The sequence below is a fragment of the Anoplopoma fimbria genome, chromosome 19, assembly GCF_027596085.1.
Source record: "Anoplopoma fimbria isolate UVic2021 breed Golden Eagle Sablefish chromosome 19, Afim_UVic_2022, whole genome shotgun sequence".
NCBI lineage: Eukaryota > Metazoa > Chordata > Actinopteri > Perciformes > Anoplopomatidae > Anoplopoma > Anoplopoma fimbria.
The window spans coordinates 4,343,592-4,367,360 of NC_072467.1; the positions used below are offsets into that span (position 1 = coordinate 4,343,592).

Here is a 23,769-nt window from a genome sequence, read left to right on the forward strand (position 1 = left end):
TCCAGTCAACTCACTGTGTTAGTGGATCAATACGGAGTAGTTATCAAGAGATTAACCCCGTCAATGCTCCATCAGTCTAATCAGAGAGACTCTTCCTCTCTGGTTAACTCCATCACTCTCTCACTCCTACCTCGATCTGCTAGCTCGCTCTCTTTTTCGGCACAGTGTCAGTGCATGTCTCGTCTCGAACCTCGTCCCTCTTCGGTCGTGTGAACATGAATGTGTGTGTGTGTGTGTGTGTGTGTGTGTGTGTGTGTGTGTGTGTGTGTGTGTGTGTGTGTGTGTGTGTGTGTGTGTGTGTGTGTGTGTGTGTGTGTGTTTGTCCAGCTGCCCATGACAGATGGGGCCACTACAGAAATGGCCAAGGGCTTGGGCATACATGCACACTCACCCATGAACACACACACACACACTTATTCTTCTCACCTTCCCCTCTTCTGTGTTGAAGCTTTAGCTCCACTGCATCACATGCAAACCATCACAGCACACTAACTCATTGTCCCTCCCCCCATGCCCCTTCGCGCCTTCCTTTCCCCCTCCATCCATCCATCCATCCACCTGGTTCATTAGCGGGCAAGCTGCTGTCAGAACGGTTAAGGTCAAGGTGTCACGGAGGAGATGACGAAGCAGCCAAAAGGGAAGTGACCAGACCCTCATCCCTGAAGCCGACCACCTAGATGCTTGTATGAAAATAATTAGGAGAGAAAGGCAGGTCTGATGGGCAACCCACTCATACACACACACACATACACACATTGAATACACAGCAGGTTGGCTGGCAGCATTTGAAGGCCAAAGTAAGCAGCAAAGGGGGGATGTCTGGTGCCTGAGACCGCTTGAGACACATGGAAACACACACACACACACACACACACACACACACACACACACACACACACACACACACACACACACACACACACACACACACACACACATACATCTCCCAGCTGTCATCTTAGCCTTCCAAGTACACTGTCAGTCTGTTAGTTACAGTACAACAATAGACACCATGTACTTTGATTTAATTCAAATTTATAATAAATGTCCCATTCTGGAAGAAAACATACTTATTTTACTTTAACTATAATAGGGATGCATTCATCATCGGTTTTGATAATTGAATGAGGTGAAATTGATCAAACTTCTTTGAATGTGCCTGGACTCACGTGGCTAAGCGACTACAATTATTTAAAGCTAATATAAAATAATTATCTTTAATAACTTTGTTAGCTTTTGACCTTTACATACAGTGTTAAAATATCCTTTAGGACATTTGTCTTTACATTCATGACACACAGGGAAGCGGATAAAGATCAAGAGAAGCAGAACCGTTGCTTTACTGTGTAAGATGAGATCAGTGGGATGTCATGAAGTGAAAGAGATCCTTGTACAGTTCCCTGTTTGAAGCTTTTCCTCTCTTTCTCCATTTGAAGATGTGGCACTGCATGTCGACCATACGTTATCTCTGATCGTGTGTGTGTGTGTGTGTGTGAGTGAGTGTGTGTGTGTGTATGTGTGTATGCGCATGTGAGCCTGCCCTGCTGTGTCAAGCGCGTCAAATGTACTCTTGTCCCCTTGAAGAGGCCCGAACGATGAGATCAATCAGAGCGCAATTGAGCAACCAGAGAAGCAAACCAGTGATGCACTTAATGTTAGGTGTTGTCATGGAAACACGGGGTGCAGATTTTCCACTTCATTGGCTTCCATCGGTCTACAGGCATTTTTTAAAAATGATTTCCAAGAAAGATGATTGAAAGATGGGAGGGAAAATAAGTCAAGTGTCCGCAAAGATAGTTAAAAGACACAGCAAGACACAGAAGTATCGTAATGAGAAATTTACTGTAACACCATGCTTCAATTAAGTGCACTTGTGTTTGTGTGTTAAAACCATGCACTTTAGATTAAAGAGCTTCAAGCAGTGCTATTATGTATATTGACTCTATCTGTGTAATTGCATAGAATGGATAGTCCCATGAGAGAGCTTTCCATGTACTGCTTTTAGCCTTCGGAAGATCAGAATGGCAATTACACTTTCCTATATTGGAATGTAATCACAAGCGTGCACACACACACACATTCACACACACACACACGTACATGCAGACACCTTTGATGAACGAGCAGAGGATTGGTAGTGTCACCCCTGCGACAAAGGGTGACCCTGCATTGAACAGGTATCATACATCACCCTATCAGTAGATCTACATAGCACAGACAATTTTAGGGGCATACACAAATACACATGCATACACTCACACAGGAAATAGGGGTTTCTTTCTTCCACCTCACCCTATTAATCTCTTATCTCCTCCCGTCACAAGCACTTAGGCATTTCCTCCGCTCTTTATTGTGCCATTTTCACCTCGACCTCAACCACAGACCCATCGTTTCTAGCCCATTTCTCGCCTCTTTCAAGCCGCCCCACCCTCCATCTCTATACATCCTCCCCTGGGCTGTGAACCATGACCTCTTTACATGAGCAGAGAGGAAGCTGGCAGCATTCACTGAAATATGATTGGCTGAGCAAGAACTGGAGTGGTGTCGACACTGACCTGAGGATAGAGAGGGAGGTGTGTCGTTGTAGAAAGTAGAGAGGAACGAGAGGATGGAGGCAAAAGAACAGCATGTATTGCGGGACCTAATTTCTCAGGTGCTAAGTACAGCCGTATCACCAGAAAGAACACATCACAAAGAAACAGTCAACATTTAATACACACAGATGGCCTCCAGCAGCAACTGCAATGGGCCAGCTCTGACCTATTCACATGCACTGAGGAATACTGGCTCTATTACAAATACAAATGCAGCTAGAAGCGCCGGGTACTGTAGAGGAAAATCACTCCCCCACCACCGCAGGGGTTCAGGTTCATACCCTGGCTGCTGTGTTTCTGGCTAGTGGCCCTTTGCGCGTAATTGGCAAAGTAGCAGATAGGAAGCCCCAAAGGATCACATCTTTGTAACAGCACTGATAACCACTACTGGTTGGCAGGGGGCACACATTTAGGGGTGACCACTTGGACCTCCATGTGTTACTGCCTCCCGGTGAAGATACTAAGTGGTATATTGTTGTGTATTGGAGGTATTAACCCTCCTCAGGCCAACAGAGGGAGTTATTAGCAACACAATCTGCAGTGCAGAGGGACAAAAGGAGAACAAACACAAAAGGAAAGAAAAAAACACAAATGCTACTTTTCCTTTCAAAAACAGTTCTCTCTCAGTGACCATTAAAAACGAGTATTTAGGTCTTGTCCTTGTCGAATATTTGTTCTGTTCTTGAGGACAGCAATAACAAAGCAACATTTTGTGACCATTCATAGTGTTACAGCTTTTACCTGCATACTTCATTTGTGTCTTGTTCAGTAGACTGGCTCCCTTCCCTTTTTTTCATATTTTAGTCATTTCAGTTTAAAGTGCACAGAGCATGAACAGAATTTACATTTGCACTTTGTATGCTCCAGCACGCTAATGCATGATTCATGCTTTACCTACACAGCTGCTCAAGGAGACAAAGACATTGGACACTTTACCTTGTACATGCATACAGATGCACACACTAACAGTACATACCCTTAAACACATGCATGCACACCGGTCAATTTGCATGCTCCATAACATCTACATGCACAGCTCCATACATATGGGCCCAGATGCTGCCACCAGACAGCCTTATTGATGAAGGCACGTCAGCCTCCCAGCAGCAAGGCTGGGGCTACTATATAGGGCAGTGATAGAATGAGAGACTGTGATGGTTGAAGGTGCCATGATGATTGGACATAGAGGGGGGAGGTGATTCTTTAGAGCCGTTCTTGATTTCCAGCACTTGATTTTCAGAAGCAGAAGTACATGTCACGAAAGCGGCAGTCTACCAATCCCATCTGGCTTCAGTGATCCTACTTGTGCTTCCCAGAAGGAGCAGTGAGGAAATTATTTAATAAATATGTCTTTCTAAAATAGGCCCATGCTAGGGGAATGCTTGCACCTATTGGGGATCATTTAACTAATTTAAATAATTTAGGTATAATTTAACTGTTGCGGGGGACCGCTGATTTTCTACAACTCCAAGCTTACCCTGTATAGTACTGTGTGTTTAATCAGGCCCTTCCTATCAGATATCTTTTTTTATTTTTTCTATTTACGAACACTCAACAGCAGTTGCCAGGTATCCTATTACATCCCCTCTCCCATGTGTAGCCAGCTGCCATTACGCTGAATTAAACCCAAATATGAAATCAAGGTTGCCAGATTGATGCTCATCCATCCTCCCAGGAATACTTACATCATCCTAAGTGTCTCGCTGACCCTCCATGCTCTCATCACTGCTTGTTAGAACAATTAAGTGTGACGTGTGTCAGATTTATAACTCACCCCTGTGTGTGTTTGTGTGTGTGCATGTACGTGTGTTTGTTTTATTCTGAACAGATGTGAGCATCTGCCATTGCAGTTAAGGCCATTAATACATGTCTAGAGGTGTTTGTATGTGGATGTGTCTGGTTTTCGGCAACAGCTGTTGTTGTTTGCTGTGTACTCTGTTTGTACATACCCTTTTGCAAGTTGTCTGACATACCTGACTTTAAAAATACATGTGTATGAGACACAGATAGTCAATGTTGGTGTTTCTTTTCACTTGGGGAATGACTGGATCCTTCAATCCCTGCTTTGGTTTGTTGGAGTCGCAGATATGAACATTAACACATTTAACACATATTTAAAACACTCAGCAACAGAAGCTCCAATGGCATTTGGTGATACAAATTTCTTACACGCATTGCATAAATTCTCATTCTTGCTTAACAGCTCTCACATACACAAACTGTGAAACAGTTTTAAACATCAGACACAAGCTACTTTTCCCACATACAGGGCGTATTTTAAGCTACATGTCGACACTTGTGCATGGCTTTACCAAAAGTAAGGACGTGCACAATAATCATGTATAGTATAAAGTAGATGATAAAGAGGAAGCCGACCCCTTTTATTCAATACATAATGGAATGCAGACCTGCCAGTCCTGACGTGGGTGCAGTTGGACGTTGGGTAATTATTATTCTTACTGGCATGGAATACAAGCAGTTTCGTAATAATAATAATAGTGCTACAGAAAAACAGTTCTGTGGTAACCTGTGGTTTGCATTATCCTGTTGTTTCTCTATGAGAGCTTGGACCCACTGTTCCTGTTTATCAGTTTAATTGTAATAGTCTAATTTAGTTATTTTACAGAACATTTACTATATCACTGCACATGAACCCAGATGTCTTTTGGCTTTTATGAAGTCTTACAGATATGTTTAAATTCCTCTAACAACCCTTTTCATGTGCTGTTTCATTTATTTGATCCACCTCTTACTCTTTCCCAAAGCTTCTCACCAGTGAGCTGCATTTCATCCTCTGACCACCAGAGTGCGCTGTGTGATGGGATTCCCCCTTCCAAGCTCCAAGCTACACTAAATCATGAGCCTAAGGACTTGGAAGTCCAGTTGAGTTGCATTTGCTGAAGAAGAGCAGGCCCACTTGGTCCTAAGTTTGAAGTGGGGTCGGTACTTCTTCCTGCAACTCCTTCAGTAAAGTGTAGGCTAGAAGAATCTCTCCACCACAATAAGTGGGTATTGAGAAGGTCAGCACTGGGGAAGAGAAAACTCCTGACATTGCTTAAGATTCGTGTCTGTCAGAAGCAACTGGCCTCCTCCTCGCCACGTCCTGTCTGATGTATGGAGCCAATAAGCGGAGACCTTCAGCTCTAATGAGCAGTAGTGGGTGTGAGCCGATCCGTTTGGCCTCAGTAAACACAGAGCTCTATTGGACAACTCCACAGTTCCTCTCATCCGTCATCACAGCTTTCTCAGAGACATGAGGGCTTGTGGAGGGGACCAGGTGGGGTAGGAGGAGTGTGTGTGTGTGTGTGTGTGTGTGTGTTTGTGTGTGAGGTGACCAGGGAATGGTTATTTGTATAATTAATGACCTCATCCTGCTCCTCCTGCTGTCCAAGAGGGGGACAATGAGCGGGTAAAAGACAAAGAACAGGGAAGGCAAGTGAAATCAAGAGAGAGAAAATGACGAGAAGGAGTTAGGGGAGGACAGCAGGGGGACAAAGAGATTGAAGGAGGGAAGCATATGTTAAAGTCTGCACTTGATAAATAATGAGTTTTGTCAGTGACCGAGTGACCGTCCCATTACCCCTGCTGTCTACTGGAGGGGCTATTACATAGGATTCAACCCAATAAATCCCCCCTCCCCTCTTCCCCCAGTCCTTAATTTTTCATGTGCCCAATATTCAGCTCTTTCCTGCCTCCTTTCTCTATCGTAGCTTCAGCGGCTCCTCTGTTCCCATGGCGATGACGCGAGCTGAATGCAAATAAGTCGTAAATACCAAGGGGACAGGACCTTGGCTCAGAGAGAAACCTGGGACTGATCACAAGCCTGCCTGTCACCGCACATCTTTTTTTTCTGACTGCTGTGAAGGTTAGGAGGTGTAGCAAGGACAAAGGCAAGAGAGGGGTGGGAGGTGACTGGTCTGTCTAGCAGAGGGACTCCAGTGGAGGCGGTAGCCCCAGGGGGTCAACCTGCCCCCCCTCAGTCAGCCCACTCTCTCTCTCTCTGGTTCCTTCTTTAATCCATTTTTAGGAGTAAATGTTTGCCCCGTAAAACATGCAGAGAAGTAGCTGACTGTCAATACTTTAATCCAATCGATGCAAAACCATACAGACACAAACTGCACTGCTGTGATTCGACGTTTTACCATCCCAATGATTGGAGGGATGACCTGGAGTAATACCAGGAGGAGGAGATGATCTCCTCAAATTACGCCTGCCTCTCCCCGAACCCCAAGGGCTCTCCTCCTCCTCCTCGTCTGCCAGTAACAAAGACAATCTGCCTGAGCCGTCTGACCGGCGTTTGGCTTTGGTTTGCGTGGCAGTGGTGCACCTGTCAGAGGTGTGGGGCCCATCTGTACAGTAACAAGCAGCTTAGTCCGGTGCCTGCAGCAAGAGGTGGAGCTGGCACAGTCTGGCTTGTGTTACTGCTCTCCAGGGAGAAGCCGTGCATGTGTGTTGTGGGTTATAGAATGAGTAGGTCACGTTGGCTCATTAGAAGAACAAGGAAATGCAAGTATGAGTGTGTTTAGAAAACAGTGTGGACAGGTGCATCCTCTTTGTACATCGCATTTGTGCGCATACTTTGTTAGTTAGTGGTTTGCATTCCTGAGGGATCATAGCGATTCATTGTCCATAAAGAAGGAGAGTTGAATAGTTACGAGGGGCTGAGAGGTTTACAAGGGTTATAAGCACAGCTGCATCCTGCGTGTAGACAAATGAGTCTTACGCAAAGGTCTGAGGAATGAAAAGTCTTTGGCTGGAGTGTGAGGAGTGCAGGGAAACTTTGAAACAATAGTTTATGGGTTTTCAGTAGTTGTTTTATTTCATTGTAATGTAAATAGATTTGGATTATCGTTAAACATACACAAGCAATTGATCAGGGTGAAAGTGTAATTGGCACAGACTAAATGATTAATGAAAAACATAATCAACTGATTAATTGATTATGGAAAATAATCCTGGTTTACATAGGACATAGGATAGCAGCCCCGGGACGTACTTTTTAGTTGTTGATGCACCCCTAAATAAGTGCAAACAACCATTCTATAGTTAAAAAATCAACATTTAGGACAGGGATTCTTTTCAGAGTCTCTGTCCAGATTCTAAAAGCACCCAGACACACACAAAAACACACACATATACACATACAAATGGTGTTAACCAATGTTTCCTCCTTTTTCCCAGTATCCCAGTATTGTCCCCCGGGAGTACGATCATGTATAACCCATTTCCCCCTCATGATCTGGCCTGTTCAGATTAAATATGTAGCCATATCATCAAACATTTAACGGTCATGCTGCAACAAATCAGATTCCTAATCGTGTGTGGACTTTGGGGATGGGGACTCACATGCATGTCTTGATCCTAAGTCGATGTGAGTGTGCTGTTTGCATGCTAGAGTAATTCATAAAAGTTGTGGAGACTTGCTGGCAGACCGGCATGCCTGCTCACCGGAGTGTTAATTGTTAAATCAGTGTCAGGGAAACAATGCTTCCATGGCCACTTAACGGTGTTGGTGGGTACACGCCCGTCTATCTGTGTCTATTTCTGTGCATGGCGTAGGCTGGGAAGCCTCCTCGGCACTGGGGAAAGTGGGCTAAGTTTACTGGGGCAGAAAATGCAGGAGCGTGACTCAACCCAGCGCCTTCCTACAACCAGTCTCTAAAATATGCCTCTGTCGCATTCTGTCTGCTTAGTGCCTCTCAGCCAAACACTCACTCTGTGGAGGGAGGCTTGTATGTAGGACAAGAGGGACAGAGACTGGCTACGACCAAGTCCGAAAAGGTGGAAGGTGTGTGCGTTTGTTTTATGAACGCCCTTTGAGCCCCCTTTGTAACAGATATTCTATTAATTTTCTACTCAGATATTTCAAAGAACGTTTACTCTGGTTATTCTGAGTGCGAATGAGTCTGACTCAAATCCAAGGTGACTTTCACTGCGGCAAGAATGACATAAGATAGTAGACACAGCACCTGCCTCCCCCCTCCCAGGCCTTTCTAGAAATCACCCACACACACTTGCATTCACACACACATATACACGCACACACACCCGGCTGCACCAAGAGAGATGCGCAAAGAGAGAACCATTCGCTGTAATGTGAAATGACAGATTTGGGGTGCCGAGTGACACAGCAAAAATTCAGATTACTAACAGCGCAGCAGAGAATGACTTCGCAGAATCCCTTTCATCTGCACTTGCTGTCCATCGTCACTTGAGGCTGATAAAAAAAAGGCAAGAATGATAACGAAAAAACAGGAATAGACAGAACAACTGAGAGCAAAAGATAAAAATACTCGGAGACAGAAACAGACCTACATTAAATAAAGATATTTTGATACTAAAAAACGCGTACAGGCAGAGTGGTAGGCATAGAAAACACAGACATACGTTTAGTCAATAAAACAATTTAAGGTCATTTGGCCAAACATGTGAGGTGCAGTGTTGCATTCTCTGCAGACTTGTAGACTTTAACACCTACTTGTGCATTGTATAAGACTTGCAGTAAACCCTTTAGACAGTTAGCTGCAAACAGGTGCTTAAGAGGCTTTATCAACATGGCTGGAATACTAGATACTATTTTTGAGTGTGTGAGTGTGTGTGTGTGCAAACCTCAAACCACTTGGAGGATTGCCCAGAGTTTGATTAGCACATATCCCTATTTTCCATGCCAGGTGGCCATCACAACCAATGAGGCTCACACAGACACACACTCCGCACTCTTGCTCCGAATAAGAATTAAAGAGCAAAACTGTCCTCTGAGTTTTTACCATCAGTCAGAATCAGAGAGGCTTGTTAAGGCCGTTTTTTGTGATGCACAGTCTGAGATTACATTACATTACAGTCATGAGATGCTGCTGTTACCGACACTCTGGTGTTCCTAATGCTCACTGGATTACTGGGACAGTCGACTTTCACGAGGAAACTGGCGGCGAAGACGGATGGAAAAACTCCTCAGACTTAAACTGCCTCAGCGCGATTCATCTTAAGGTACTGTAAAATGTAGTGAAGTTGGTTTTGAGCTAACAGTAGTTTGTGTAGCGGGGTATTTATTTGTTGAATTTGTTACCATTTCATTATGCTAATATATTTATCTATAAATCTATGGTAATGTTAATGAGGCAGTGTTTATATGGGGATTCTTGTAAATTGAACCTTTATATTCAGATAAATCTGTGCAGACACCGTAGCTTGTGTCTCTTTTGTGTAAATCACACAGTAATGTGTTGTAATGAGTGTTCCCTGCATATGTGTGTTGGAGCACAATGTGCTGTTCGCTTCTGCGTATTATGCAAAGAGGTGAGGGGATATTAAGCTCTCTCTGTGATGATGACCGTTGTAAACATTGCACCAGCGTTTCATTCCACCACCTTCACTGTATTCTACACAGAAATCTGGGTTTTAACCCCATGTGTACCGTGGAGTCACACTGGGACATGCCGGCCTGTGCCGCCTCTCTGTTGGGGGCTAAGCTCCTCGCTAATGACAAATGCTGATCCAGATAGGCTACCTGCCGCTCTCGACACTCTTCGCTGCATTCAGACTCCAAGTGCCACCTGCTCCACAGTCTTAGTGGCAATATCCTGTCCATCTTCACCATGCTGGAGGGTATTTATAATACATGAGCGGCATGCAGATGAGAATTAGAGGGATATTTCTGAGTTATTAATGGCGGGGTGTTACATATTCACAGCAGGCAGCATTACTAGCGACTTCAGGAAGTCAGGGAAAGCCTCCTGAGGGCAACAAAGGGCTGATGGATCCGTGCACTCTATCTTTAACACCCAGTGATGTGTGTTATGGCGAATGTGTGCATATGTGTGTGTGTGTGTGTGTGTGTGTGTGTGCAATAGACTCGGTCACACCCCAGTGCTCCTGACCACAGACTTGATGTAAGGACTGATGAGTGGCTCATCCAGCTGACCTCACACCCAGGAGAGGTCAGTGAGGGCAAAGGTCATTGGCACTCTGGGTCTATACGGTTTTGGAAGAGGGCAGGAGAAGGCCAGGAGGGAGAGATAAGATTGAGAGGGATGTTTCTGAGAGGCAGTTAGGCTGAGAGAAAGAGAGAGAGAGACAAAGAGAGATGAGCAAGAACAGGTGGAAACATGTTTAATGTGAGTCAGGAGTGAAGGATTTCATCTGGACCAAAAGGATGATGTGAGATCATCAGATTCCTTTCTTGTCTCTGCACTGTCATCACAAAGCTCTGGCAGAAAGAGTAAAAATAAAAGAGCCAGCGTCGTATATCACTAATACACTAAAAATAAACAAGATTGTCTCAGAGATATTGTAAAGCATAGCAGAGAAATCTGATCACTAACCAGTTGCGTGGTCTGGTTTCCTGCAGTAACCTGATTTCCCCCCAGTAACTTGGTTACTTTAGCGCATGTAAATGTATTTTCCCGCTTCCTTACAGCTCGTTATTGTCTTCAGTCATATCCTGTTTGTTGGACCAGCCCAGCTTAACTCACTTTACCCCTTACCCCTCGCTCTCTGACTCAGCCTCTCTGTTTCTTCCTTTCTGGTTAACACAGAGAGAATGGGGGGGTACATTCCACCAGCGTTTGCCGGAAAAACAAAAACAAACCCCTCTCCACGGAGCGTCCCACTAACATCCTTCGTCCCCTCTGCTTCCCTTCTTTTCTTCTACTTCCCTTCCTCCCTCAGTGAATCCTTGCCCCTCTGCTGTGCACCCTTATCTCCCCTCCCACCCCTCTCCTTCCCAATCAGCCCTCTACCCTACATGCCCTGTCCTCTGTAACCCCCACCCTGCCCCTCCCCGTCACTGTTACATAAGCTTCCAGTCATAGATCCAGGCGGTATCGCTGTTGTTTTCGTCCTGTGAGTCTATCGGAGCCTCAGCATCCAGGGCCAGTGCTTAATGAGGCCCCTACAAAGGCCCATTGATAAGAGGCCCAGTGTGAGAGAGGATGACCCCAGCCAAGAGCACCCAGAACTGGGCATCGGCTGCCCCGGGCCCTCCCTCCACACAAAGACCTCCACTGTGGACAGAGACCTGAAAGGGCACAGACAGAAACAGGGAGAGAGAGAGAGAGAAAGTGGAAAAAAGAGGGAGGAGATGTCCTGTTGAGACAAAGATATAAAAAAAAAAAAAAAAAAAATGAAACAGATGTATGACTTCATCACTTAGACTTCATCACATCGCTTTTCTGACCATAAGCTTCCTCAGTACATCCAGAGAACAGTGAGACCAACCCTCTGCCCTCTCTCTGCCAGGGAGTTGTCAGAGTCTTTATCTCACCCGTGGATCATAACTGAGATCTGAACAGAGGGGACTACAAGGCTCTAGTCTGTCACAAATTCTCGTCAGTAGCCATTGGTGGCTCAAAGTAGCGCTCAACGCACTTTGCGGGGAGCCCCATGCTCTTTTTTGCAAACATTGGAAGCACTAACGGGAATCCAGAGGGTTTCGGAGCCAAGTCTGGTGGAGATAGTGTTGTTTGTTTATCAGATTTTGGCTACAACTGATCGTTTGGGAAGCTGTCTTGGATTGGGAATGAAAGCAGAATGTGGACAAATTAGGCTGGACTGTTAGAAGCTGTTGTGGAATGATCATTGGGAGAATTGGGATGTCACACAACTGGCATGGCTTAACAACCTCATTTAAGTCATCCGTCGGTATCCCATGATTACACCTAATAACAGAGAGAGAGACAAAAGGAGTGCAGCCAGAGTGTGAGAGGCTTTTATTTTGTTGGATGGTGTTTTTTGCGATCGTCTGAAGGATGACTCTGGCAACACGGCTCGAGGACTTAGAGGTGACCCTGGAACACATGCTTATGGACGTCTTTGTAAGTTTGCTTTTTCCCATTTTTTTTTTGTGTTGAATGAAGTTTAATCACAATAGTTGTTAAATCCGGCATGTGTATTTAACTGAATGTATTTCTTTGAGTCTTTCATCACAATTCTTCTCACTTCTCTCTGTGTTTCATATCTGTGACCTCTCTGGTGCATAATTGCAGTTTGAGACCAGAGGCCAACATCTGTTCCCATCTCTTTCCAGATGCTCTCCTTATTAATTGGCACCAAAAAAATGTGCTGATTAAATGACGAGCTATGCGCATGGAAATTTCATTAAATAACACGCTGACCGGGAATGTAACCTGGACTGCACGGCCAAAACATGACTCAACACTGGGTTAATCCAAGGAGTTAAGACTTTGGGAATGTGATGTTTCATCCAAACAACTTGAAAATATTAACTCTAGATACTTTGCTTACTTACTTTTTTTTGTGGTCTGCAGCCTTTATATTTATCTGCATGTAGCCATACATCTTTTGATTAGGAAGGAAATAAATCTCCAAATGAAGGAAGTGAGGATTGAGAGTGAGGAAATGAAGGGATGAAAGAGGAATAAGAACGTCTAATGGATGTGATTGTCAGGTTTCTATTGCCCGTGATGCTTGGTTAGAGGTAGATTACTCAGGCCCCTGTGGTTTACAAAGCAGTCGGGCTGTGGGAATGAAAAACTGCTCTATACCGCATCCCTCACGCACACAGATACACACTCGAATCCATTTAGATGCAATAATATGCAGTTGCACATGCAGTCTTTCTTTGCACACACACACACACACACACATTGTACACACAAGACATCAGAATCCCTGGTTGCTTTGATCTGCCGGCTGCTGTAATGAGTTTGGTCGTTAAGCTGCTGTTTCCCTTTAACATTGTTTACAGGCATAGGCATCTGTCGGAGGAAACAGTAATCTGTCCTTTCCCGATATATATATATATATATATACTGTGCTTCCAATGAACTCGATCAGCGCTAACTCCACTGCCACGGGGCGTCGATGTCGACGACATATGTGGATATATGCCTCCTGAATCCATCAACCTATTGTGGAGATTTGGTCATTTTCATATATATCCGATAGATGATTTATGACTGGAGCAATAAAGATTAGCGTTGATGGGCAGAACAGGATTTGGATTATAAATTCATGCATGTCGTGTGGAAAAACAGGAGTCCTCAACATTTCCTCTCAGCATCCTAATTAGACTGCTTATTTATTTATTTATTTCTCTAATTGCTGGAAGAGGCTGGAAAACAGAGGTTTATCTGGCCACTTTGCATACTTGAATGAGAAATATTCAAATCGCATGCACTCTTTCCAGGCTGCTTGCTCAGTGAGCGTGCATATGGCATATGCACGAATTCATCTCAATGCACATGTACACACACACTATAAAAGAGGCCTAATTCAGTGAACCATCAGATGAGGGCTGGACGAGTTAAATACTTTTATGGGAAGTCTTACCAGCAGCAGACGTGTGTCATGGATCAGGCATCTTATATTACGGAGAAACATTTTGTCCAAAACAGGACAAAACAGCAACAGTAATATACTGTTTGTATTGACCTTCAGTGTAAAGTGTTAAACATTTCTGTATGTGTGAATTACCCCAGCAGTGAGCAGAGACAGGGGTCATTAGGGGAATATTAAGGGTCATTAGAATAATGACAGTGCTTCTCCATCCTCCAGTAGAGAAGGACCCCCAGAGCCCTCGCTAGGATGCTCATTGGCTTGAAGCAGCCGCTGAGTGCACAGCTATTTTCATTATAGCAGCAGCGCGTATGAATGATTCAGGAAAGCCGAGAGGATCCGAGGCGATGAACTTCCTTTACAACCTCTTTTACTACAAGAAAAGGAGGTCACTATTTTGTTGCCTCGATTGCTCGCAGGAAGCTGGAGTGGAAGGGAGAGTCGTTTGCAACCTTGTAGATTTTTTCAGGTCAACACTTTTATTTCTTCTGCATCGAAACCACTATCAGAGATATAAAGCACATGAATGCACACGACATGAATTCAAAGTCAAGCCTACTAGCTTAGAATTCAGAAATATAGGGAGAAAATCCATCAGCGCTGTTTAAATCAGCTTATAATTTCAAGAAACAGCACACAGCCATTGTTACAAAGGCAAGGAATATTTGAAATTAGCAGACCCCCCCCCCCTCCCCATGGATGTTCATTTAAGGAAAATAATAATTTTAAGGGAAACCGAAACAATAATCTACGTAGCGTGATTTCTATTTACATTTGCGGTCTCGTTCACATAGCAACGGACAAAGCATCACTGCCACATACACAGTGACGAGAAATAGTGGAATTGTCTGTATGTGGTGAGTGAATTTTTTTTTCTGGCTGCTGTAAAATGTCAGTTTTGTGGCGCCAAATCATCTTGTGCCAAAGCTGCTGTGTATTGTGTCGCTGGTCCGCTAAGCTGCGTGAGCTGCAAGGGGAGAAGAGAGAGAGAGAGAGAGAGAGAGAGAGAGATGGAGAGAGAGATGGCAACTCCTCTTGCAGAGGCTGCCTCACAGTCTTGCACAAAGGCTGACAGTCACGTCAGGCAATGAAGCGGCGTGATTAAAAATGCATTTCGATCCTTGTGTAGTCTAATTGAATCTCCTCCTCCTGCACCACACAAACGTCTCCCCCCCCCCAGTCCTCTCCCCCAACATCCTCATCCCCTTCTATGATGTAGGCCTGCAGCCAGAAAAAATATCCCCCCGTTCTCACTCTTCTTCCTCCAACATCCCTTGTTCTTCTCTTCCATCTCAGCTGCATGGGATTGTTTCCCTGCTCTCCTTTCCAGCAGCCATAAAACACTAGTTCATGTCTTTTGGAGAGCTGGTCTGCCACAAAGGGCCTGCGGTCTGTGAGAGCATTCAGCCTGTCAGGAGCACAAACACTGTGAAGTACTGACACCAAGAGCTCGCACTCTCCACATTGTGAATTGTGTCACGATATTGTTGATTAATGTGTTTGTAAGTGCACGTGCATAACCTATTTTTATGCTCTCCTCCTTTGACTGTGCTACTGTAGATGGGTTGTTTCGGATGGAGGTTATTGACTGGGTGTGTTATGTGTGACCATTCTGTTATGCAATGGGTGTGTCCTCTGCCCAGGGACAAAATAGTTCAGTTATAGCACACTGACCTCCTCTTTCTTTCTCCTTCCGTCTCTCTCGAGCTCTGTCTGTCTCCCTCTCTTCTCTCCCCTTCCACATTTGTCTCTCTCTTGCTCTGCCTCTCTGTCCAACAAACAGTCACCCTTTCTACATTAATCTGATAGTGGTATTGATCGGTATGAGGCTGAAGTCACGGTGTCATGTACTGTCATGGCAGAGGCATAACTTTGTACAAATCTGAAGTCTTTTCTCGGCTTTCCTTTTTTAACAATTTTTTTCGGGCATTTTTGCATTTATTTTGTACCAAACAGTATAGAGGCAGACAAAAAACAGAGAGAGGGGAATGGCATCCAACAAAGATCCTTAGGCAGAATCTAACAGGGGACGTTGGGGTTATGTGGCAGGCCTATGCTGTTGTATACACAGCTGTATTCTATATTATATTGTCGACAAATCCAATACAAATTCTGAAATCAACGTTGGTTAATCTTTCTATTAATACTTTGATTGCTATCCTGTTTGTGGCGTTCAGCCCGACCACTTTCATTTCTACTTTAGATGCAAAAAAACAAAACAGGTCACAAATGATTATTTACTAAAACAGCTGGATACTGTGCTGGTTAAAAATGTTCTTAATCAGGAGTGGATAGTGGATTTATTGGGGACTAGTTTCAGTTACAGATTAATATACACACATGGTGTGCTAGTGTGTATCTACAGCGCCAGGAGGATGTTTGTGGCATTGAATAAAAATAAACTACAGCCCATGTTCATTGTCATGAAGGGAAATGTCATCCAGTGCAATGGTGTGACTCACTGGTTTTGGCCTATGGCTCAGAAGTATTGTCTTTTACAGGGTTTAGATACACAGACAATACTTGGTAGGGTCAATTAATCGTTTGTGTTTGGACTTATCATAATAATATAGAATAAAATAGTGGACACATTTTTGTGTTATTTTACATTATGGGAAAACTTTAGTTCTCTCCATAATATAAATTACATTTGAATAATATAGTCAGATTTAGCAATCATTGGTTCATTCTGGCTGCAGAATCATCCAAATATATAGAAGAAAAACAATTATCATAAACTGGATCCTTACTGCCACTAATCAGCTGTTACCATTCAGCATTAAATTTCTCTGCCATGCATAGTCCAGATTCTGACCAGCTGCAGAGGCTTTCCAGTAGCCTTGGGTGAATAATTCAGAAGCCTTGTATCCAATTCACTGGGGCAAATTGCTCATCCAGTGCCGCATTCTGTTATGCTGCTGCTCTCATAATAGGCTACTGATTGGCCCATTGGAATGATATATTCTAATTCCATTAAGGCATGAATGACTGTATAATGCCAGTGTGTGAGTGTGGATGTGGACTGCACCCAGACAAAGATATAGTTACCTTTCCCAAGGCAATGTCTTCACACCTTGCCAAGGTTATAAACAAAGTACATTCAACGATGGACGTGTTTTTTCAGTCTGTCAACATTACTTTGGTGCCACTGGCTGAAATTTTAATCATATTGAAACACAAGCAGATATGCAGTACGCGCACACACAAACACACACACACACAGTCAGTCATGGTGGGGTGAGCAGATGTTGTGCTGTTTGTCCAGGACAACCCGTCCCCGTATTACACCAAATTTCTCGGAAATATAAATACGTCCCAGTTTTCACAATGAATAACACAAATGTCCCCGTTTCCTAAAAAATTACAAAAAACGCTCAGCCTCTCTGTTACCTCGCTGAGCATGTCAAAGTGTTTCCCAGGCCTTCGCACACAGACACTGCTGAGGGGTTGGTAATTGAAGTGGATGCTTCCCTGTGGAGAAGTCATTATGATTGGTTCTGGCCTGATGAAGGGTGGGAGAGCCCGCTTTCTGCTCATCTCCCTCTCATGAGATAGAGAAAAAGACAACACTGGCATACACTTAGAAGCACACAGTGAGAAATGAATTAAATTACTCTGTGAGGGTGGTATTGTTTAGCTACATAACCGTTTATCTCTGTTTTTTTGTGCGATGGCGCTGTAACTCAACTCTTTGTAATTTGTGGAGTCTTGGAACACAAACATTCAACCCCCTCCCTCGATGCCTGGGACGGAATGAGAGTCCAGCTAGAGGGCATTTCCATAAACACACCCACATAAACACAAACACACACCCACACACACACGCACACACAGGGAGGAGCAGGACCATAGGGATGAGTCAGACAGCCGTGGGCAGAGACTGGCTGGGTTATCAGGGTAAATTAATGCGTAACAGTGCCAGGAGTCTACAATTGAGAGCCATTGCTTCTTGTTATTACAGCTAGGAACAAAGACACAGCAGACACACACAAACACACAGTAGAAATGAAACCCAGACAGTCCAGACGCTTTGTTTGCACCTCCCTCATTAGCATCTCTCATAACCAGGTAGTGATCTTCTCTCTTTCTTTTCTTTGTCTCTCTCTGCTGTTAAAATAGGATTTTTATTGGAAATGTATTATTAGCCATTTGTTCATTTAAAGGACAGCTGGTGCGAACTGATCAAGCACAGTGAAGCGTGGCAAAATCTCCCAGCTTTTTTCGCCAGAGTTTTGTATTTTTGAGGCTTATTTTTGTATGCAATATTTTTTATTACCAAGTGCAAATCCCATTTGCTTTTATTTTTGCATGCCTGTTGACTGAAATGGGTCATTGTGCATGTAGCCTGAGGCATCAAGAATAGTGTTGTTGCTTTTTTTTAGTTGCTTTTTTCCCCCTCCCGTCAAGACGAGGGCTTATCACCTCAGCGGATTTGAAGCAGTGGAATTTAAGTTAAGAAAAACGAGAGCTGCGGAGGAGAACAAACAAACACAAACCGTACTTAAACTGTTCAATTAGGAGTGTATTGTCGTCTCCCTGTCAAGGTGTCATACGAGCTCCCTATTAAAGCAGTGAGGTTTTGTCTCCTGAATCAGCGGTTGCTGTTAATCTCTGTCATCTAGATCTGAATTAACATCAAATGCACCAGGAACAATGCAAACAGAAATGAATGGTGTTCTTTGGTTTCCCTTTTCATTTTCTCCAAAATGTCATCTTCAAGACCTGGATGTCTGCAGACTAAGTTTATAAATAGCCCTCTGATATTTCTCATGTAGGCCACAGTCACTCACACACTGATGGGGGCCAGGGTATTGAATAAATAATGCTTTCTGGGGATTACCACCGCAGATGATTTTTCCCCTGTATGCTTGTCCACGAGGCTTTAGCACAATGTGTGTGTTTTGTGTGTGTGTGTGTGTGTCTATGTAAGTGTGCCATATACAGTATCATGTCACTAAAGCCATCGGGGGTCCTCACTTAAAGAAATGATACGGGGGATGGAAAAGGCTTATTTGGCTGCTCATTTTGACAGGTGGCTTTAATCTGATTGACCGAACATCAAATCAACTCATAACTGTGATCACAAAGCTAAATACCACTGGTTATAATACAGCGCTGCCGGCTAACATTAGCTAGCTAACTCATGCAAGATGTAAGCTGTTATATGCATTAACCTACTGTACATGTGTGTGTGTTTGTGTACATATGTGCATCTGTGTACGCCTACATATCTGTGTGTGCATGTGTGTGTCGATCCACTTAAGTTGATCAGCTGACAGTTCAGTATTGATGTGCGGAGGCGAACAGAGCCCAGCAGTGAGTGATGACCAGAATATGACAGTAAGTCACTAGGTGCAGCTGTAACTCACGAGTCCAATAGCTTAAATGGACATGTAAAGACCACCGTGGTGCAAACAGAGGACTGACTCAGCTCTCCGTTGCTGCAGCCATCACGATAAAAGATCTCTGCTGGAGCCTCGCAGCGAAAAGTCCCCCACTGTCTCAGCTTTGTGGGGTGGAAAAATCAGACCAATTTCCACACTTTTCTGCATGCACACAATGCACCAAGTGATAGGATGATCAATATTTTCATGCATGAGCTTTGTGCGTGCTTGACTGCAATGTTGTATGCATATGTGTGTGTGTGTGTGTGTGTGTGTGTGTGTGTGTGTGTGTGTGTGTGTGTGTGTGTGTGTGCGTGTGTGTGTGTGTGTGTGTGTTCCCCCTTTGTGTCCTAGTCCAGACAGTGCAGGGAGAGAAAACTGGATGTGGGATTTCAAAGATAATCTCCCTACCAGATGGCAAAACATCCCATATTCCTTTTGAGGTTTCCCCACGTGATCCCCTGTAAGGGCTGAGCATGTGTGTGTGTGTGTGTGGGTGTGTGTGAATGGTGGGGGTATATATATATATATGCTCACACACAATTATTATTGGATCACGTGACATGGGCGCGTATGCTAATAACAGCCGTAACGTCACATTAATCCAGTGACCTGGTTAAGCCCCCAACTGAAGGAAGTGAGTGTGGGAGGCAGGGGGGGGAGCTGCCAGAGCCGGAGAGAAGGGAGAGGAGAAGAGAGAGGAGAGACAAAGCGCGCTCCCTCTCCCTCTCACACACACACACACACACTCTCACACACTCATTCACCTCCTGAGCAGCAGAGTGGAGCGTAGCTGAGCGGGAGCAGAATGGGAAGAGTTTTAAGACTAATAGAAGCAGAGAGAGGCACATAGGGCTGCTGTACTCCCACACACACACACACACACACACACACACTAACATCACACACTTCTTTCCACATACACACCCACGCGCCAAGCTTGGTGCGTGAACCCCGGCTGCCAGGCTGGACGGGACGGCGAGGACACCCACCTCACACTCTCACACACATGCTCGCACACCCACGGACACACACACTCTGGAGCGTACTATGGGGGTCCAGGGAGCAGTGACGCCCGGGAGAACCCGCCGGCTGATGCTTAAGCTGCCGGTGGGGACTCTACGGAGGAACAGCGGAGAGAGGGTAAGACAACAAGCCTCCCTCAATTCCTCTTTCTCACTTTCTCTCTTCTTCTTCTTCTTCTTCTCTGAATTCGTCCGCCCCTCCTGTTTGAAACTGTGTCTTGCCGTGCTGTTGTGTGTGTGTAAGCAGGATTTCTTGGCTAATCCAGGAGAGGGTATTAGATTTGAATTGGTGGAAGGCAAGTCAAGAGCAAAGCTTTTAATCTCCACAGTGGACAATACTTCTCTGTGTTTCTCTTCCTGTCAATCCGAGTCTGTCAATCTCTCCAGAGCTCAGTCTGTCTCTGTCATTGCTAATGTATTCCACTGCAGTCCCGGGGTTCTCAAGGTTACAGGGAAGTCTCACTGTGGGAGAGCTGTATCTCTGAGTGCAGCTTGTTTGCCCGTCACTGTCAATGCAATTGAACTGACTTAAGGCATGAGTTAGCTTCCTTTTATATTAAGCAAAGCCACACCGAGCCTCGCCTTGAGCGTGATTTAAAGTGTTGGATCCTGTCCCGCCCGGGCTTCTCACACACACTGGGAATCCGTTTGTCTGCCAGGGATCAGAGGCTTCGGAGTTTATGTGTTTGTGTAAATCTGGTGGGTGTGGACAGACGGCAGAAGATAATAGCTTTCCAGCAAAGCTTAAGACGTGGAATGTGTTGGAAAGTTAACCTTTTATGCCAGTTTTAAGGACAGGCTGAAACCTGCCAGCTGATTCACCTCTTTTGCTCTTTTCGACAAAGTTGTTTATACGTGGAGCGAGCTGCATGTGTGCTGATAACGAAAGTATCGCTCAAGTCTGCAGCTGTGAGTGCGTTTGTGAGCGTGGTTGCATTCATTCTGCGATGCACGCCAGCACTCTTTCATGTTGTTAATATACCTGGTATTAAGGGAAGCAGAGTGTGTGTACAGGTGATGAGTGAGCTGGGCTTATGGATCATCCAATCTGCTCTCCCAAAATCATGAGGTGCTTATGGGATCACAACGAATTTAATTTCGTCTCTCTTTAAAAAAAATCTTGATGTAATGTGGCTTTAGTTTCATTTCCATGCCTCTCTTAGTGATCTTTGTAGTTCTCTCTTTGATTTAGTGTCTACACAGAGAGATTACAGTTGTTTTACACACAAGCACACACATACTGTGCCCATGCTATCATAAATTACACAGTATGGCTTCTACACATTGGATGTAAACAACTTAATAAGCCCCGACATACATATTCACTCAAAAAGAGCTGCTATAACCTTCACATCACCTCACACAGAAACACATAGAACCCAACCCGGGTTATTTGCTTCTGTAGTCAAGTATCACTGAAGTAAGCAATTTGAAAGGTCTCAGACAATACAAGTTAGAATATGTTCTGATGCTTTCTCATTATTCAAAGGGTTCAGGTTGTGTGTCATTAATTCTGTGGTGGCTGGAAAACTGATTAACTGTGATCTAACTGGCTGCTTGATTGGAAGAAACTGAATATTCACTGTCCTTTTTACAGAGAAGTAATTGCTAATGGTTGATTGGCTGGTGCTTGTGCACAAACACACTCAGTCTTCAAATCACTTAATGGAGAAAAGCAGATTCTCTCTCTCTCTCTCTCTCTCTCTCTCTTTCTGTCCTGATTGCATTCCCTTTCTTTTTGCATCCCATTCTTCCCGCAGCCAGCTGTGTGCAGACAGGCCGAAGGGGGATTACTTGTTGTGATTCGCATACGCTCACTTGCGTTATTGTTCTGTTGTGCAGGTAAAATGACTGAATAGATGGATGTGCATCAGCTTGCTGTGTAAGGCAGTAAATGCGTCAGATTTTCGTAATCCAACAAACCACACGTGCAGAAAACTGTACCGTGAATCGGCAAAGACGATTTAAAAAGAGAATTTAAATCATCAGACCGTCTTACTGAGCTTTGTTCTCGTGCCATCACTGAGGAGAGTCACTCCTCAGCGCTGGCACGTGAACAAAGCTCAGTAATTGACTGGTTTCTAGCCTTGAGTCTCTATAAAGGTTGACTGTCTCCTGGTTTCTGACTTTACCTGCCTGTGTCCTCACTGAGAAAAATATTTTCACTTCTTTACACAGCTGCAGCTCTGTCCTGCTCTGACTTGTCATGTTAGATAATGCTCATTGCGTTATCCTCCAATCTCCGCCTTATGCAACAGCGTGAGCTGTATAGAGGACTAACAGAATGGAGATAAAAATATTGACAAAATCTGTATCTTTAGGCAGCAGACTGAGCAGAGTGGGATGATGTAGTGGAAATGTTTATTGCTGCAAGCTTAGTTCCAGCTAAAAGCGTTTTGCAAACTTGAAATTTTTCATATCATCCCCAGTGAACATGCTGGGGTTTGTGGGTGCACATCACCACTGGCTAAATAGTTCTCTCTAAACACCATAAGCATTGGTTAACTTGTTTGAAAGATATTTTACAAAATGGGATCCTCCAGATGGATTCTCCCCTTCCAGATTGCAGAGTGAAAAAAGGTGGACCACTTTCTCATCTGTGCCCTGTCACTCATCTAATGCAGATGAATCACTTCACGTCCGTGTCAGTTGTTTCTGATGGATGTGGGTTTCTATCAGTTAATTGAGTAATATTTACCAAGGAGAACATCGACCATCTTTGTTCACAGTCAACAGCTGTGACACATCTGAACGAAACATGCCACGTTAACTCCAGAACAATAGGAGAGGAGGCAAACTTGATTACTCCTCTTCTTCTCTATGAATCACTTTCTCTTCTATACCTCATTCTCTCCTTCTACTCCTCGTCATTGTGGCTCAAAATCCTGTCTTCATATCTAGACTTTTCATGCTTCTTTCCCCCTCATTCCACCTTTTTTCTTGCACTTGTATGTCTTTCATTATAAAAGTTTTGAGACAGTTAAAGTGGCAACACATGAAGAAATGTATCAGCATGGGCAAAATGGGATAGAGGGACTTTTGGATTATCCCAGCAATACACTCGGTGTTTACAGTATAATATGATGACGATAAACTCCATAGTCGGTGTTGACAGTTTCAAACAGGCCTTTTTGGGGGATGTTTACTGTTTGGATTACCTTGGTGAGCAGCCTGAATTAGGATTATCCTCCGTCTTTGTTATCCTGATATCATGTTAAACTGCTCAACTCTTTTCTGTGAAATTAAGAACAAAAACAAAAAAAACAAACAAAGAAGATAGGGCACGAAAAAGAGTGAGACAAGCATGTGTGTTTGTGTGTATATGTGTGTCGGGGGGGGGCTGAACTGCTCTCCAAGGAAATGTTGTTGTCAGGGGCACCGCAGGGGAGCGAGGGGTTTAAAGGTGGGAGGGGTGGATCACTGTCTGAAAAAGACACACACATATACAGAGAAGTAGACACACACGCATGT

General features: G+C 44.2%; 1 protein-coding gene across 1 annotated transcript in view; it reads left to right on the forward strand.

Annotated features, from left to right (window-relative positions):
- The first annotated feature begins 20,323 nt into the window (after positions 1-20,323).
- frmd4a (FERM domain containing 4A) overlaps positions 20,324-23,769 on the forward strand; it is a 58,231-nt gene continuing 54,785 nt past the window's right edge. Inside the window, 1 exon segment of the mRNA XM_054619774.1 lies at positions 20,324-20,416. Within this exon segment, the coding sequence (XP_054475749.1) occupies positions 20,324-20,416 (93 nt within the window).